Source organism: Geotrypetes seraphini, chromosome 14, assembly GCF_902459505.1.
Source record: "Geotrypetes seraphini chromosome 14, aGeoSer1.1, whole genome shotgun sequence".
In the NCBI taxonomy this organism is placed as follows: domain Eukaryota; kingdom Metazoa; phylum Chordata; class Amphibia; order Gymnophiona; family Dermophiidae; genus Geotrypetes; species Geotrypetes seraphini.
In genome coordinates, this window is record NC_047097.1 from 60,523,516 (window position 1) to 60,540,510 (window position 16,995).

The 16,995-nt window shown below is 42.3% G+C and overlaps 1 protein-coding gene across 1 annotated transcript in view; it reads left to right on the top strand.

Moving 5' to 3' along the window:
* The window catches only part of ANKRD13D (ankyrin repeat domain 13D), a 53,368-nt gene that overhangs the window by 25,426 nt on the left and 10,947 nt on the right, over positions 1-16,995 (top strand). Inside the window, exons 6-13 of the mRNA XM_033920446.1 lie at positions 1,678-1,867; positions 3,305-3,371; positions 7,889-7,970; positions 10,411-10,472; positions 11,737-11,867; positions 12,030-12,187; positions 12,299-12,460; positions 15,550-15,722. Of these exons, the coding sequence (XP_033776337.1) occupies positions 1,678-1,867; positions 3,305-3,371; positions 7,889-7,970; positions 10,411-10,472; positions 11,737-11,867; positions 12,030-12,187; positions 12,299-12,460; positions 15,550-15,722 (1,025 nt within the window). The remainder of the gene's footprint in view (positions 1-1,677; positions 1,868-3,304; positions 3,372-7,888; positions 7,971-10,410; positions 10,473-11,736; positions 11,868-12,029; positions 12,188-12,298; positions 12,461-15,549; positions 15,723-16,995) is intronic.

The window sequence follows — 16,995 nt, forward strand, 5'->3', positions numbered from 1 at the left end:
CCCTCCCCTCCTAGGCACTGGGTCCCATCTACGAGGGGACCGCTGAAAAGTTTTCAGCCCAATCAAGAAGAGAATGATGTAGAGCTATGAAACATACAAGTTATTCCACACTTTTCTTGACCCTTTTTGTTTCAATAATATGAAATGAAAAGTGTGGAGTAACTTGTAAGTTTCATGGCTCCACATCATTCTCTTCTTGGTTGGGCTGAGAACTTTTCAGTGATCCCTCGTATTGTGATGTCATAATGCCTCATTCCACAACAGGTAATTGAGGCGAGCAGCGTACCAGATTTTAAGAAAAGATGGGATTGGCATGTGGGATCTCTTCATGGAGGTAGTTAGGGGGTGGGCCATTAGTGTGGGCAGACTAGATGAGCTGTGGCCCTTTTCTGCCGTCATGTTCTATGCTTCATTGCCTAAGAGCCAACCTCCTCAGTGATGTCACTGGGCTGAGAACTTTTCAGTGATCCCCTTGTATTGTGATGTCATAATGCCTCATTCCACCAATGCCTAAGAGCCAACCTCCTCGGTGATGTCACAATGGCTTGATTTCCTTATACTTGTGCCCATTTACTAGATGCACTTGCTTCACTAAAACGAAGTGTGCCAAAAAATGTGGCATAACTTGTAAGTTTCATAGCTCCACATCATTCTCTTCTTGGTTGGGCTGAGAATTTTTCAGTGGCCCCTCGTATTCAGCAGACAATCAAGTTTCTTCCAATCCCCTTTAACTGTCCCTGCACCACTGTCTGTCTTTAGCCCATGAGCTTTCCCCTCCCCTTTCTCAAAACGTTTAAGAGCACCACTCCGTACCCTATGACGCCTACCTGGAATCATTGTTTATGATTCCAGAGGGACCTAAGTCTGGACAGTAGGAGGGATGCTACTACTATGTTTCTCCGAAAATAAGACCTAGCATGATTTTCGGGGTAAGTCTTCATACAAGCTCTACCCCAAAAATAAGCCCTAGTTAAAGTGCTGGATTCGCAGGCAGCAGCGCTTCCCCCTACCCCAGCTGACCCTTCTATCTCTCCCTCCCCACGCCATCCGCGAGACCAACATACTATTACCTTCTTCCAAACGCTAGCGTCACTGCAGCAATCTAAACACGCTGCTTCGTGCCTTCTCCCGCCAGGGCATTACTCTGTTGCATCACTGATGATGTCATCAGCAATGCGGCACTGCAACGCTCTGGCAGTAGAAGACCCGAAGCAGCCCATTTAGATTGCTGCTGCGATGCTACCGTTTGGAAGAAGGTAATGGTATGTCGGTCTCGCGGTCGGCGTGGGGAGGGAGAGATAGAAGGGAGGGAGAACTGGAAGGGTCGGCGGGGGTTTGGCTGCACTGCGGTGGGGGGAGGGGGGAGAAAAGAAAGATGCTGTCAGTTTGTGATTGGGCATTGTTTCCCTGAAAATAAGACACTGTCTTATATTAATTTTGAGCCCAAAAAACCCACTAGGTCTTATTTTCGGGGAAACACGGTAGCGCTAGACACTTAGACAGTGCCATGCAGTAGTGAGGAGCATTTTCCATGTGTGCAAATGTTTTGAATACTGCAATATCTTGTTTGGTTTTTCTCCTCAAAGTTGCTTGTGTATCTTGCAGAGACAGGAAACTGTTCTCTTAGCTAGAAGAATTCGTAAGGCATACTGTGGTGTTTTGTTTGTTTTTTGCTAGAGGAGGGTGCCGTGGTGATGGAAGTGGATCATGACAAGCAGGTGGTGTACACAGAGTTGCTGTCGCTGGCACTACATGAGCCAGAGCTGATGCTGTCAGCTATGCAGCCCTCTGAGGAGCATGTGGCCAGCCGGCTGACCTCACCCATTGTCTCCACACATTTGGACACCAAACACATCGCCTTTGAACGGTGAGAGACTTCAGAGGACTTCTAGGCAGGGTATGGAAATGCAGACATAGGTGACTGTGAAAATGTGTCAAGCCTCATCTTCAGATACAGCTGTGAGGCCAGAGGCAGGGAGCCATTACAGCTGAAGAATGTTGTGGATCATTCTTTCAGGGGGGGTGGCAAGTAGAGAACTGAGACTGTGTTAAGGTCTCCCTGCTTGCATGTATGAGATCCTCTGAGGGCCTCCCTGACCATTTTTTGATACATGATTGTAAGAATCTTTTATGAAGTGGTCTTGGGCTGTGTGTGAAGAAACGTGTGCTAAAATTTGGATGTTTTATATGTCTGAAGCTGTCGGTGAGGAAAATGGTCTCCTCTGTGTGTGTAATGTTGGGCTTTAGATGAAAATTTACCCCTATGAATAGCATAAGGCTGTTTGTGAAGGTCTCTTGTATGTATATGAGGCTCTGTAAGAGAGTTATGTGTATATGAACCTTCTATTCGAGGGTTTATGACTGACAGGTTCTGGGTAAGAATATCCCTTCTGTGTGCGAGGCTTTCTTCTTTCTGTTAATATTTTAAATAAATAATTATGCTTGCTGTGTTAGTCCATTTGGATATGTGGAGATCAGGGACAGCAGGTGAGTCGTAGGTGATAAGTTTTTGTTGGATTAATGTAATTTCGTTATCATCCACCAGTCCAGAACCAATGGGATATGGTAAGAGATCAATGACGTGAGCCCTACCCTATAAAGAGCGCACCATACAGCAGCCACCTTCTATTTTTCTCTGTCTCAAGTAGGTGGCTCTGATCTGGTCTGGTCTAGGTGGGATTGCTCCTGGGCCCAGCTGGAGAACTGGGTTTTCAGTTCAATAGAACATAAGGCTGGGGCAGAGGGAGGAATCTAGGATCCTGGTGTGACAGACTGCATGCTTAGGAAATACCTGGAAAAGTGAAGGTCCCTCCTCTATTCCTGTTTCTACTCGTTGTCTGACCTTCTCCAGAAGCCCTCCAGGGAAGATTTTCCTTATATCAGAAAGAAAGAGAAAGATAAAGTTGTTCAGTAGCAGTTTGCATTCACCCATCTGGGGTTCAGAGCAGCAGGCGAGAGTTTGCATGGGCCACTCTGGGCCACCTTGGTCGGGAAGGTGGTACAGAGCTGATACGAGAGATCCCATATTCATTCAGACATGGCTGGGAGCAGTGCCAGCAAGGGGGGGACCTCACAGCAGTAAGGGTCTTGCACAAGGTTGGTGTCCAGCTGTTACTCTTTGTGTGTGATCTCTTCAAGGGAGAGGGGACAAATTGAGCAGAGCAACTCATACCAGCACCTTTGCAGAATTCTGCTTGTTATGTGGAGGTGGGGAATTCTGCGCTGCACAGTTGCACTGAATTCCCCCAGGAGTAATATTTCAAAGAAAACAGTATTTCAAAAAAAATGTTTTTTTTCTCTTCAGGAATAAATCTGGGATCTGGGGTTGGAGATCAGAGAAGATGGAGTCTATCAGTGGTTATGAAGCAAAGGTATGGAAATTTTATACTTCTTAACCGGCTAAGGTCACCACTTAAATAGGACCACATAAGTCAGTCCTGTTATGTGGTTCACCATAGCTGGTTAAGAGCTCAATATTGCACGGCTATGGTTTTGCTGGCTCCATAAACCTGGAAATTCAGTGCCAGAGCATGTTTATAGCCCTGCATAGAATTTCTGGGTGTAATGCAAAGCTCCTAAAGTTTACAAGTTTATTCAATATTTTATACCACATGTCAAAGAAAACATCTAAGCGGTGTACAGAAAAATAAAGAGGGAAAGGAAATTATCATTCAAACAGAGCCACATGCCCCAATCGCATCATACCTCCAGAATCAAAGTAAATGGGGAAGCCGTAAAAGAGGAAAGCTTTGCAATGAAGCTATAGGTGAGAATGAATAAGTAGATGGGATGTTGCGTTTCAGGAAAGCTGTTAAAACTTATCATTTTTCATAAATGTCTGCAAATGCACACCCTAAACTTTAAATTGGTACCGGAATGGGTTCCTAATTCCTCTAACTCTGGAAACAAATTTGAATCTGTGTAACAGCACTTGTGCGTACTACCCTACCGCTGATTCATGTTGTGTATGTTTATCTGGAACAGGTTCTGGGTTCTTTTGGGAGGACGGGCAAAAAAATTGAGTGAATAAACAAGAGGCAAACAGCTTATGCTGAATGAGATAGGAAGAAGAGATGTGAAAAGTGAGTAAAGTGAACAGATTAGAAAAAAGACCAAATAGTCCAAAATACAGTCCAAAGAAGCAATTTTATTGACAGCAGCACAGGACGGGTGAAAACTGCACCTGACCACTAGGTTTCATCCTTCTGGGCTGCATCAGGGGCCTAAAATACTAGAGAACAAAATACCACGTAAGAGATCAACACAACTAAATAATCACTTTACACTTACTATGATTTGATTATATTTTAAATAACCAAAATGACTGGGGGGGGGGTATTCCCTTTGCTCACTGTTGGGGGGTAGGGGGTGGTTCTTTTTTGTGGAGGGGGAGGAGGTTGGGTTTAACATAGTTTCTGTAGCATGATTGATGACAGACAATTCATCTTTAATGTTCAATTATTGAAATGTTCCTTATGCTGTCATCAACAATACTAATCTTGAGGTAATCGTTTTGTTCGGGGAGGGAGGTTGGGGGAGTAGCGGGGGCTCTTTTTTGTTATATTGGAAAATTTGATGACCAGAATGTAGGGCTTTGTTCTGTTTGAGTTTGTTTATACCTTGTTAGAATCAGAAAATAATATTAAATGTTGAACTAAGGCCAGTACTGGGCAGACTTGCACGGTCTGTGTCTGTGTATGGCCGTTTGGTGGGGGATGGGATGGGGAGGGCTTCAGTGGCTTGGAGGGTGTAGATGGGCTGGAGTAGGTTTTAACAGAGATTTCGGCAGTTGGAACCCTAGCACAGTACTGGGTAGAGCTTTGGATTCTTGCTCAGAAATAGCTAAGAAAAAAAAATCTTAAAATTTAAATTGAATCAGGTTGGGCAGACTGGATAGACCATTCGGGTCTTTATCTGCTGTCATCTACTATGTTACTATGTTGGTTGTTCTTGTTTCTACTGCTATGATGTCATCAATAAAATTGTTTAAATACTAAATAACCAAAATAACAAATAAATTAAAACCTCATTAGAAAAAATCATAAAACAATATGAGACTGAAAGGTAGAAACATGAAGCTGCACTGCTGATGCAAACTGGAGTCGGTGCAGAGAATGGCCACCCGGATGGTCTCGGGACTCAAGGATCTCCCGTACGAAGAACGGTTAGACAAAAATTACAGCTATACTCGCTCGAGGAGCGCAGAGAGAGGGGAGACATGATCGAGACGTTCAAGTATCTCACGGGCCGCATCGAGGCAGAGGAAGAGGTCTTCTTTTTCAAGGGTCCCTTGGCAACAAGAGGGCATCCGTGGAAAATCAGGGGAGGGAAACTACGAGATGACACCAGGAAATTCTTTTTCACTGAAAGGGTGGTTGATCGCTGGAATAGTCTTCCACTGCAGGTGATTGAGGCCAGCAGTGTGCCTGACTTTAAGGCCAAATGGGATCGACACATGGGATCTATTCACAAGGCAAAGGTAGGGGAGGATCATTAGGGTGGGCAGACTAGATGGGCCGTGGCCCTTATCTGCCGTCTATTTCTATGTTTCTATGTTAAGACTTGTAATGTTCACACAAAGCGAGGTTCACCATCTGGGTATGTAATATAAGTTTCAGTATCCCTGTTTGTACCAGTAATTCAGCTTCATGCTGGTAACTATTAGTCTGACTTGCACATTAATCTCATCTTATATTGTTTTGTGATTTGGTTAAGGTTTGGTTATGATGATAATTATCTTTTTAAATGATTATGTGTTGATTTCTTTTATGTTATATTTGTCTACACTTTGTTCCACAGTATTTTAGGCTCCTGATGCAGTCCAGAAGGGTAAAGCTTAGCTAGGTCAGGTATAGCTTTCATCTCACCACTGCCGGCGTTCAATAAAATTGCGTCTTTGGACTATTTAGTCTTTGTTCTGGTCTGCTCACATTTTCCTGCCAGTCTGACCCTTCCTGAAAAGTGAATAAAGGAAATGATACGCCTGAGTTTGACCATGCTATTGAGAAGCACCTGCAAGTGATGTGAGTGGAAGCCGAGGTGACTGTTGGGATGCAGAAGGAATCAAGTCAAGATACGGAGAAAGAGGAGAGAAGAGAGAGGCAGGGTGTAGAAGAGACTGAGAAGTTTATAGCTGCAGGATGTGACAGCTAAGGAGTTGTGTGGAGGGAAAGGGAGAACTTAAATGTTAGTGCTATGGTAGTTGTGGCACCTATAGATCAAGCACCCAAGATGGTATACATAGTAACTCTTCTGCACACCAGATGTAAAGGGTCTGGGACTTGATATACCACTTTTTTCCTGTGTGGTTTACTCAATGAAAGCGGTTTACATGAGGCAATGAAGAGTTAAGTGACTTGTCCAGAATCATAAGGAGCTGCAGTGGGATTTGAACTCGCAACCTCTGGGTGTTGAGCCAGCTGCTTGAACCACTAGGCCACCCCTCCACTCCTGACTAAGCATGAATGAAGTTGCTGATGCTTGCATGCCAGATGCACCGTTTTCTTCCAGAAACAGGGTTTTCTTCTGGCGTTTGCTCCCACCAGGTGTTTGGTACTCTGTGATGTCTGAAGGGGTTCTTCATCACTGAAAAAATTACAAGCATATTGCTGAAGGCTATCTAAGGGCTGTAGGTACAAAAGATATCTGAACTAAACTAAATCTTAGGCTTATATACCGCATCTTCTCTATAACAGTAGAGCTCGGCACAAGTTACAAGAAATTAGAAAGGAGAACAGATACACACTGGATATGGAATAGTATGGAGAGGAGCGGAATTTACAACTTTGAAAATAGCCAAGTTTTCAGATGTTTTCATAATGGTTAGAAAGAGCTCAGATCGCGTAGTTGAATAGGAAAATTATTCCACAGTTCAGTAATTTTGAAAAGTAGAGACTTCCCTGATTTGCCAGTGTAGGTAATGCCTTTCAACGTAGGAAAGGACAATTTAAATTTTTTTTTTTTTAAATTCATTTTTTAATTCTTACAACAAGTGAATTAAACATAATATAATCAATTTTCATATATCACTTGTATTTACAAACAAATCATCTTGTAATATAGAATAAATACCCCCCTTTTTTATCAATATTCCTAATTCCATATGATATACATTTCCCATCCCTCCCCCACATATCTACTACCCATGTGCTAAGATATCTGATCATTAGTATAATTAGTCAATGGTTCCCAAATTTTTTTAAAATTATGAAGATTCCCTTGTTACAACGCTAACATCTTTTCCATCTTATATATGTGACAAACTGAATTCCACCAAAATGTCCAAATTCCAAAGTCCGATTTCTGCAAATAATAACAAGTTATTATTAATATTGACAGGGGTCGCCATGCAACAAATTACTCAAAATTGGACAATTTAAATTTTTGAGTCGATCTGGTAATGTCAGATCTTACAGAATTCCTAGCCAGGGGAATTAAAGGAGGAAGAATGCCATGCAAGATCTTAAATGTTAAGCCAGGCAAATTTAAAATAAACCCTGGAAATTATTGAACCCCTCTCTTTTCAAATTGCTTTATGGGACAAGGATTTCAAGCGGCTTTCATCATCATCCATTTCTTACCTGCATTACAGGAAACAACTTAAGACTTTCTTGTTTATTAAATTTCTTAGCTCTTAATACTGACATGGATAACCTGGACATACAGATGATTCAACTGGACATACTGGCCTCACTTGTGTATGCTGGACACTACAGACCTATATTTTCCAATACTAACATATTCTTCACGTTGATTTATGTATCGTAGCTAGTCTTTTGTAAACCGCATTTACGGTAATGGCGGTTTAGAAATAAATTCTTATGTTACGTTATGTAATGAAACCTTGTGAGAGGGAGAAAATATGATAAATTTTCTATTTTATTCCCAGGTTTACAGTGCCAGCAATGTAGAACTTGTAACCAAAACCCGAACAGAACATCTCTCAGACCAAGACAAATCCAAAAACAAAGGTAAAAATGTTGGAGCAAGCAGACACCAGCAAATTAAAACTAAACTGTTCGTCGAGCCTGGGGTCGGAAATCAAGTTTCAAAGTTTTACTAAAATTTGATAAAACGCTAATCATACATTCTGAGCGTTTGACAATTAAAAATTAAAAATGGGGAACGATTAACAGACTTATTAATGACATGACATTACTTACATGAAAACAACAGGATGGTAGGGAGAAATACAATTTTAAAAGAAAAAAGTACAAAGAAGGTTAAAAACAAAAGGGAAAGGGCGGAATCATATCGGTGTTGAATATGAGTAAAACAGAATTTGGCAAGGAAGGACCCAGAGATCATTTAGCAATCATAAGCATCTTTAAATAAGAAGCTTTTAAGGGTGCCCTTAAATTTATCTCAGACCTTAAATATGTTGGTAATGAATTCCATATTGCAGCGCTGTGATTTCATGGTCCACCGACATCGACCTGACTCTCACACACGCCAAACTCCCAGGAACCATGCCAACAACTGCCCTAGTATTACCGTGCTCACTGTTGTATGTTTTACAGCACACCTCATTCGCACACTCCAGTGCACATCTCGTAGCTTTTTAGGTGTGAAGAGATGCAGAGCTCACGTGGGCAAGATAAAACATAAGGAGAATACTTATACTGATTGTGTCCTTGTTCACACAACCAAAAATCTCCCAATCTGTGCTATCTCTCTGTAATCTTCATTACTAAGTCTGCATCCGTTCCACGTGAGGACACGGAGTCACACTGCACAAGTCTGTAAGTGCCAGCGTTCAGTGGTCGGCTGCCTTATGTTGTTTAGGCTTCTAGGTGCTGTTGCTATCTTTGCTGTTTGGGCTTAACCTACACATAGCAACACTTTTAAGGACTTCACTGTAAGATGAGCAGAATATAGATTACAAATATGTATTCAGTGATAGTCTAGCTGCTTTTAGTCTGAATATATAAAGTATTTCTGAATTGTACACCTAAGTTTTACTCCTGCTCTTAAGTTGTTTTGATAGGTGCCCATACTTGCACTGTTCTCTCTAAGCTGAGCAGTCCACATCTACAGTCCTGCCAGTGGGAGGTGCTGTTTCATGATCACTTTTTCTATAGGGAAGGGCAGGCAAGTTCTACATGACTCCAAGAAACCTGCCTGTCACTAATTAATAATATTATTATTTTATATATTTCAGAAGTTGAATTAATATTTAGTACTATATATTTTTTGTTTTTGATTGGAATTCTAGTGAGTACTATTTTGAATAATATCCCATTTTTTGTAAGTTTACATTAGGAACCAATTAATACCAGGTCTTTCCACATTTTCTTTGGATCTACAAAAGCCATCTCACAAATTTAGGATCCCATGACTGAGAGCTCAGTTACCCCATTGCTCTGGTGAAGTTGAAGAGATGGGGTGAGGAGAACACAATACTGGGTGTACTCCCTGCAACATCTCCATCAGGGCTTGATTTACCAAGACGTTTCACTTTTCACCATGGCTTAGTTCTTTCCTTTTAATCCCCCTTACTCTATCCTCACCTAGATTCCCTCTTTCCCTCCAAACCTTCTTTGCCTTCACTGTATTTTTCTATCTCCAAACCCCTTATCCACACCAGTCTTCCTCTCCATTGTCATTGCTAATGTTCCCCCTCTATCTTGATCCCCTCACCAACACTGGTCTTTCTCAACCCATTTTTGTTTTACAAAATTTCCTTTGTCTCTCAACCCCCATTCTGTCCTCATCTCATCTCTTCTTCTTGGACAAGCAGGATATGGCCACACATGATTTTGTCATCCTGATAATAACAGTTCAGATATTTGACTCATTTATCCTGCTGTCAAAGAACACCTGTTACAGCTACGCAACTTTGCCTTTTTCTCTTGGATTCCCTTTGTCACCACCAGTCTCCCTTTCGCAACTCCTCTTCCACTATCCCTACCAGTCTCTATTGCAACCCCTGGCTCTTGTTCTAGAAATGTCAGCACCCAATAACCATTCCTTCACTTTCAATGAGCTACCCCCTAGACCTGGTCATACACCAGCCCGTCTTCCCACCCCAGCTAGCTGCCTACAGTCCACCTCACCTCCTCACTTCAACCAACTAACTCTCGCCAGCACATATGTTGCTTTTATTATAGGTTTCAGTGAGTTAGAGCAGTGTGGTGCCCATACGCTCATACTGGTCTGGCAAGACTTTGAAAACTTGTAAAATTTGAACATTGCATGGCTCAAGCTCACTTTGATCCATGCTATGCTGGACCCAAAACAGAGGTGGCAGCAGTACCAAAGCAAAATTTCTGGGTGACCTGGTGTCTGGGATATTCAAGCCCTGATTTTTGCCATAGGAGCAGTTCAAAAGAGGCTGCTTCAGTGCATTATCTTTCTTATACTGTTCTTTACTTTTCCTATCTCTCTCTCATGTGTATCTTTTGTCTGTAGGCTCTAAAACCCCTTTCCAGTCATTCCTAGGAATTGCGCAGCAACATGCAGCTCATAATGGGGTAAGTTGGTATCTCTTCTACTATTCTTGTCAGCATAGTGCAGGGACAGAGGAGTTGGAGCTGAAAAATGTAGATGTTGCCTTCTACACAAACCCATGCGTAGAGGTGAATGACCCCTGGTTCATGACTCGTATGCCTTTTTACTGGAAAGAAGATTATCAAGGCAAGAACCTAATCTTCCCTTCTGGATAATGTTAGTTTTCTTGGGTGATAGAATATAGAGAACAATTTTTAAAGCATTTACTTGGGTAAGATGTTCAGAAAGGAAATAAAAACTATACTCTTCAAGAAATCCCTTAATAAAGCTTAATACCATGATAGAGCTTAACCCCCCTCTTACCATCCCCTCCCTAACCCCAGATCCTACTTTTCTCTCTCTTGGAAACCTTCTCTGATCTAACGTTGTAACCCTTCTTCCATAACTCTTTTTGTAATCCGCTTTGAACCGAAAGGTAATGGCGGAATAGAAATCTGTAATGTAATGTAAGATGCTCTGATTTGAAAACTGCCTTGTTCAAATGTGGATAGAAGTACAAGCAGGTTGCATCACTCACATGATGACTTAATGAGTATTCAGCAATTCCTTTGAGTAAACTTATTTATGCCCATTGATGTACACTTTTAGCTACTGGAAGAAGATGTGTAGGTTGACAGAGGAAAACAGTGCATGTACATTAAATTTTTAAATATCCACTCCTCCACCATCTGCACAAATTGCAAAAGCAAAGTAGACTGATGGTTTGACTATGTGAACTTGCTAATCTTAAGATAAGTATTGCAAATAGATTTTCTTTGAAGATGTCTGTAAATGATGTGCATTAAAAGTCCTGCAGTTCTACATGAACTGTTTGAAGATTGCTCTCATAAAGCCAGCTCATTTTCAGATAATGAAACATAGGTGGATGTCCATGATTATTTTTGAACAAAGGAACTTTGGATAGAAGGTGCTATACCATATTTGCAGTGCTGCTTTTTATAAGAAGGGTTGTGAGTATTTTAATCCTGGGGTTAGTGCTGTTATGATACACAGAATTGTTCTTTAGGTACTTGGTGTATTATGTTACTTCAGAATATCTCTACTACTACAAAGAGTTTGTCCCATTTATTGATAGCAGACTGTCTTTTTCAGTTTCTCCCTCCATTCAAATTTCTCTTATATGCTCTGTCTTTTGTCCTCTCTGTCTTCCAACTCTTTTTTTTTAATTATTATTATTATTTTATGTTCCTTTTTTCTCCCTCATATGTTTGTATGGGGCCTATGCAGGCCCCTGTTCAGCAGTCTGCAAGTCCCACTAACCCAACATCCATCACTCCAGAAGAGTACTTTGATGAGAACTTTAATCTGGAGGCCAGAAACATTGGACGACCTATTGAGATGTCTAGCAAGGTGCAGAGGTAAGAGTGATCCAGCTCACTGTTGTCTCTCACTCTTTCTTCCTTATTTGTCTTTTCTTTGTCATTCTCTTTCTGTCTCTCTTCTCCTTTGATTCTTTGTTTCTGTCTCTCTCTCTTTTTTGTTTTATTCTGAATCTCATCTTTCTTCTCTCCATATCTCAGGTTCAAAGCAACTCTCTGGCTGTGTGAGAATCACCCTCTCTCCCTGGTGGAACAGGTGACGCCCATCATTGATCTCATGGCAATCAGCAATGCTCATTTTGCTAAACTACGTGACTTTATCACTCTGAAACTGCCACCAGGATTCCCAGTTAAAATTGGTACAGAAAGGAGGGAGTAAAAATGTGAATGGGCGGGAAGAGAAATGGCCATACTTGGGTTCCTTAGGTACAGACATCTCAGGTTGTTCCCTTTTCTCTCTCTTCCTTCAGAGATTCCCCTCTTCCATGTCCTCAATGCACGTATCACCTTCAGTAACCTCTGTGGCTGTGATGAACCTGTCATCTCAGTACATGCCAGTGAACGAGCCCCCAGCCAGTCTCAGAGCAATGACAGCCTGGCGTCTGCTGCTGAAGCCACTGCAGATGTGTCAAGTAAGTGACAGCCTCACTAGTTGCTGTTTGATTTTCTGGTGATTTCACAGATGGGGTTAGGGATCTGAACATGGAACCAGGAAAATGAAACCGAGATCCTAACTCCAGTACTGACTTTCTGTTATCTCAAGCAAATCATAAAGTAGACAGTTTTCAAAACCATTTACCTGAATATAATATCTTGGTTGAAAATTGTTCTGCACTGCCTAGCCAAAACTATTCATGGGGAGGAGTAACCTAATAGAGCAGTGGGCTGAGAGTCATAGAAGCCAGGGTTCAAATCCTGCTACATTCCATTGTTTCAGGTACAAACTTAAGTTGTATGTCTTATGGGGCAGGGCAATACTCATCTTGACCTACTATTGGAAAACTGTGAGCGAAATCTAACATAAAATAAAAAGTTACAAAGATGTGGTCCTGAGGATATGTTTTGGTCGGGGGGAGAAAAAGTGTCTGGTTGATATTCAAAATGATTTAACTAGATGCAAATGGACACTGACCGGTTAAGTGGCAGTTACCCATTCATTTTCAGTGGTACTCAACTGGTTATCTTTGCTGAAAATGACCGATTAGTGCATAAGTGAAAACTAGCTATTTTGGGGGGCATTCCAGGGATGGAATCAGCACGTGGCCACTTAAGTTCCTTATTCAGAACTTGACCAGACAGGTTTAGCACATAAATGTGACTTTTGAAATCACAGGCTTACCTTTATGCACCAAGCCATGGCTGATCAAGTTCTGAATGTTGACTTAACTGGTTATATGCTAAACCAGCTCAAAAAAGAACCTCACATAAAGGGGCTGATGTGAACAAGTGCAAGGTGATGCATGAGGGAAAGAGGAACCCGAACTATAGCTACATGATACTGGGTTCTGTGTTAGGAGTCACTGCCCAAGAAAAGGATCTAATTGTCATTGTTGAGGATACGTTGAAACCCTCAGCTCAATGTGCGGCAGTAGTGGCTAAGAAAGCAAACAGAATGTTAGGAATTATCAGGAAAGGAATGGAAAACAAAGATGAGGTCAGTGGGACAGGAGATAACCTCATTTGCTCCTTCCTCACCCAATGTCAGGTGCAACTCTGGGGAAGAGCGAACAAGAAAAGGACCTGGGTGTACTGATAGATAGGACCCTGAAGCCGTCGGCACAATGCGCGGCAGCGGCAAAGAAGGCAAATAGAATGTTGGGCATGATAAAGAAAGGAATCTCGAGTAGATCGGAGAAAGTTATAATGCCGCTTTATAGGGCAATGGTCAGACCACACTTGGAATACTGCGTCCAACATTGGTCTCCCTACCTAAAGAAGGATATAAAACTGCTGGAGAGGGTGCAGAGACGAGCAACAAAACTGGTGAAGGGTATGGAGAAACTGGAATACGAGGACAGACTTATAACACTAGGATTGTTCTCCCTTGAGAAAAGGAGACTGCGTGGGGATATGATCGAGACCTTCAAAATACTGAAAGGAATCGACAAAATAGAGCAGAGAAGATTATTTACATTGTCCAATTTGACACGGACTAGAGGACATGTAATGAAGCTAAGGGGGGACAGGTTCAGGACTAATGTCAGGAAGTTCTGCTTCACTCAGAGAGTGGTTGACACCTGGAATGCCCTCCCAGAGGAGATTATGACGGAATCGACCGTCCTAGGCTTCAAGAGCAAACTAGATGCATATCTCCTTAAGAGAGGCATATAAGGATATGGTGGACTATAAATTAAGCCAGGTGTACACCTGGCAGGGCCTCCGCGTGTGCGGATCGCCGGACTTGATGGACCGAAGGTCTGATCCGGAGAAGGCAGTTCTTATGTTCTTATGTTCTTATGTTCACCCTTCTCTATCATATTCAAGAAATTTTCTTGACACAAATTTGTAAATTTATTGTCAAAGTAATGCACATGGGAGCAATTGTCGGAGGTATTTGTACACTTTATTAGGCAGTCTTGTTAAACCGGGAGTGTGTAAGGAATCAAATGAAGATTCTGTAGATAAACAAGGGTTTGACTGTGGATAACATTTTTGGGAAATGTATTGAGATGGGGTGGTACTAGGGCTGGAGTTAGACCAGGTGAAGTATGTGTAAAGATTTCATTTTAGAAAAACCCTCACGTTGTTTCTCCCAGGACTTTGCACCTGAAAACTTTTAAAAGGCCAAACTGTGGTGCTTCAGTTTTCCTTTGAAAACAGGCTTGCAGGCCCATACATTCATGCATGTTAGAGATTTCAGTAAATTGACTTCAAAGTTGTTAAAATGTAAAGGAGAATTAAAAAAATCATATAAGCACATAATTATCATTTCCTCTATCCCTTTGTCTCTCTGTATTTGTCTCTGATTGATATTTTCTTTCTCTTTCAATTACTGTATTTTTTGGACCATAAGACGCATCCACCTGTAGAGGAGGAAAAACCAAGAAAATAAATTTGGTTCAGAATTTTTTTTCTTCTTGGTTTTTCCTCCTCTACATGTAGGTTTCTCAGGTGGTCTGGTGCATCTGGTGATGGGAAGCCCACAGCTGCCAGAAGCCCGAAGCCAGCTGCAGAAGCCCGCAACAGTCAGAAGTCTGAAACCGCCTGCTACTGCCCATAGCCGCCCGGTACCTTTTTTAGTTTTGGTCCAGCGCATTCTCCAGGACAGCTGCCTATGTCTTTAGAGGAGCGACACAGGAATGCGACCTTTGCGCTTCCTGCCTGGTACCGCGCCACTCTGTGATTGTCTGCAGTCAGTAACTGACTGCAGCCAATCACAGAGCGGCGTAACCAGGCAGGAAGTGCAAAGGTTGCGCTCCTGCGTTGTGCATCACTCTTCTAAAGACACAGACAGCCATCCCGGAGACTGCGCTGGACCACCACTAAAAAAGGTACCGGGGGGGGGAGGGCACAGTGTATTTGGTCCATAAGACGCACCCCCTTTTTTGGGGGTGGATAAAGTGCATCTTATGGTCCGAAAAATACGGTACTTTCTTTATTTCTATAATTCTGTCTCCCTGTCCATCACTCTCTCTTTCTTCCTGTCTGATTATCTCTGTGCTCTTTCTCTTATCGGACACATGTCCTTGTTAACCATTGGGTTTTTTCCCCCCTCTCTCAGTACATTCTGTGTCTCCATTTCCCTGTGAAGTGGACCCTTCTGTGTTTGAGATACCTGAAGGATACACAACCCTTGGTGCAGGTCGCAGTGAACCAATGAGAGATGAGGATGATGATCTCCTGCAGTTTGCCATTCAGCAGAGTCTGCTGGATGCTGGTACTGAGACTGACCAGGTGAGAAAGTGCATCCCAAACTGGGGGAGGCAAAAGGAAAGAATAAACAGGGAGAATGAGACAGAGAGAGAGAGAGACAAAGATGGGGGAAAAGTGAAGTGCAGAGTGGAAGATAAGCATATATATGGCATAATTCTATAATGTGGGTACCTACATTTGGGTTCCACATACACATGTAAATTTTTAGAACACCAGCACATATGTGCCTATATGCCATTAGACCATTTAAACGTTATTCTATAATTATATGCACATCTCTGACAGTGCATCATTTGTAAGTGGGAGAACACATGGGCATCATCTGAGCAGAGTTGCTGACTTGAGTGCTCACACAGATGAGTATACATATACCAGTTGGTGTAGTATTCTAGAAGGGAAGGAGGTGTCTACCATCCTTTGTAGAATATGTGCCAAACAGATTCCTTCCGGGGGGGGGGGGGGGGATGAGGCAGTTTAGGGGCAAGACTAGCGGGATGTATGGGCAGGACAAGGCCCTGTGGTGGGGCATGGCCAGAGCCAGGATCAGGTGTTCTCTTTTTTTAGCTTAACAAGATATAAAAAGGATGGAGTCGGTCCAGAAGAAGGCTACTAAAATGGTGTGTGGTCTTCGTGATAAGGTGTATGGGGACAGACTTAAAGATCTCATTCTGTATTCTTTGGAGGAAAGGCGGGAGATGGGAGATATGGTAGAAACATTTAAATACCTACATGGCTTAAATGTGCATGAGTCAAGTCTTTTTCATTTGAGAGGAAACTCTGCAATGAGAGGGCATAAGATGAAGCTAAGAGGTGATAGGCTCTGCAGTAATCTGAGGAAATACTTTTTTACGGATAGGGTGGTAGATGCATGGAATGGTCTCCTGGAAGAGTTGGTGGAAACAGAGACTGTGTCTGAATTCAAGAGGGCCTGGGATAGGCATGTGGGATCTCTCGGAGAGAGAAAGAGATAATGGTTACTGCGGATGGGCAGCTCTATGACCTCACAATTCAGATGCACAGAGCCTTAGCCTGTAGGAAGAGGAGATGCAAATGTTATGAGCCTTAGCCAATAGGGAGAGAAAGAGATAATGGTTACTGTGGATGGGCAGACTAGATGGGCCATTTGGCCTTTATCTGCTGTCATGTTTCTTCTAATGTTCTGATCTCTACAATAAAGCAGTTGAATATTCCTATGCAGGGAGGGGAAAATTCTATAATTGTGCACCACAAGTTGGGCACTTAGATGCAGCTCACTGAGCTCAAATTCTATAATGGCATCTGTGCTCCAAGATTC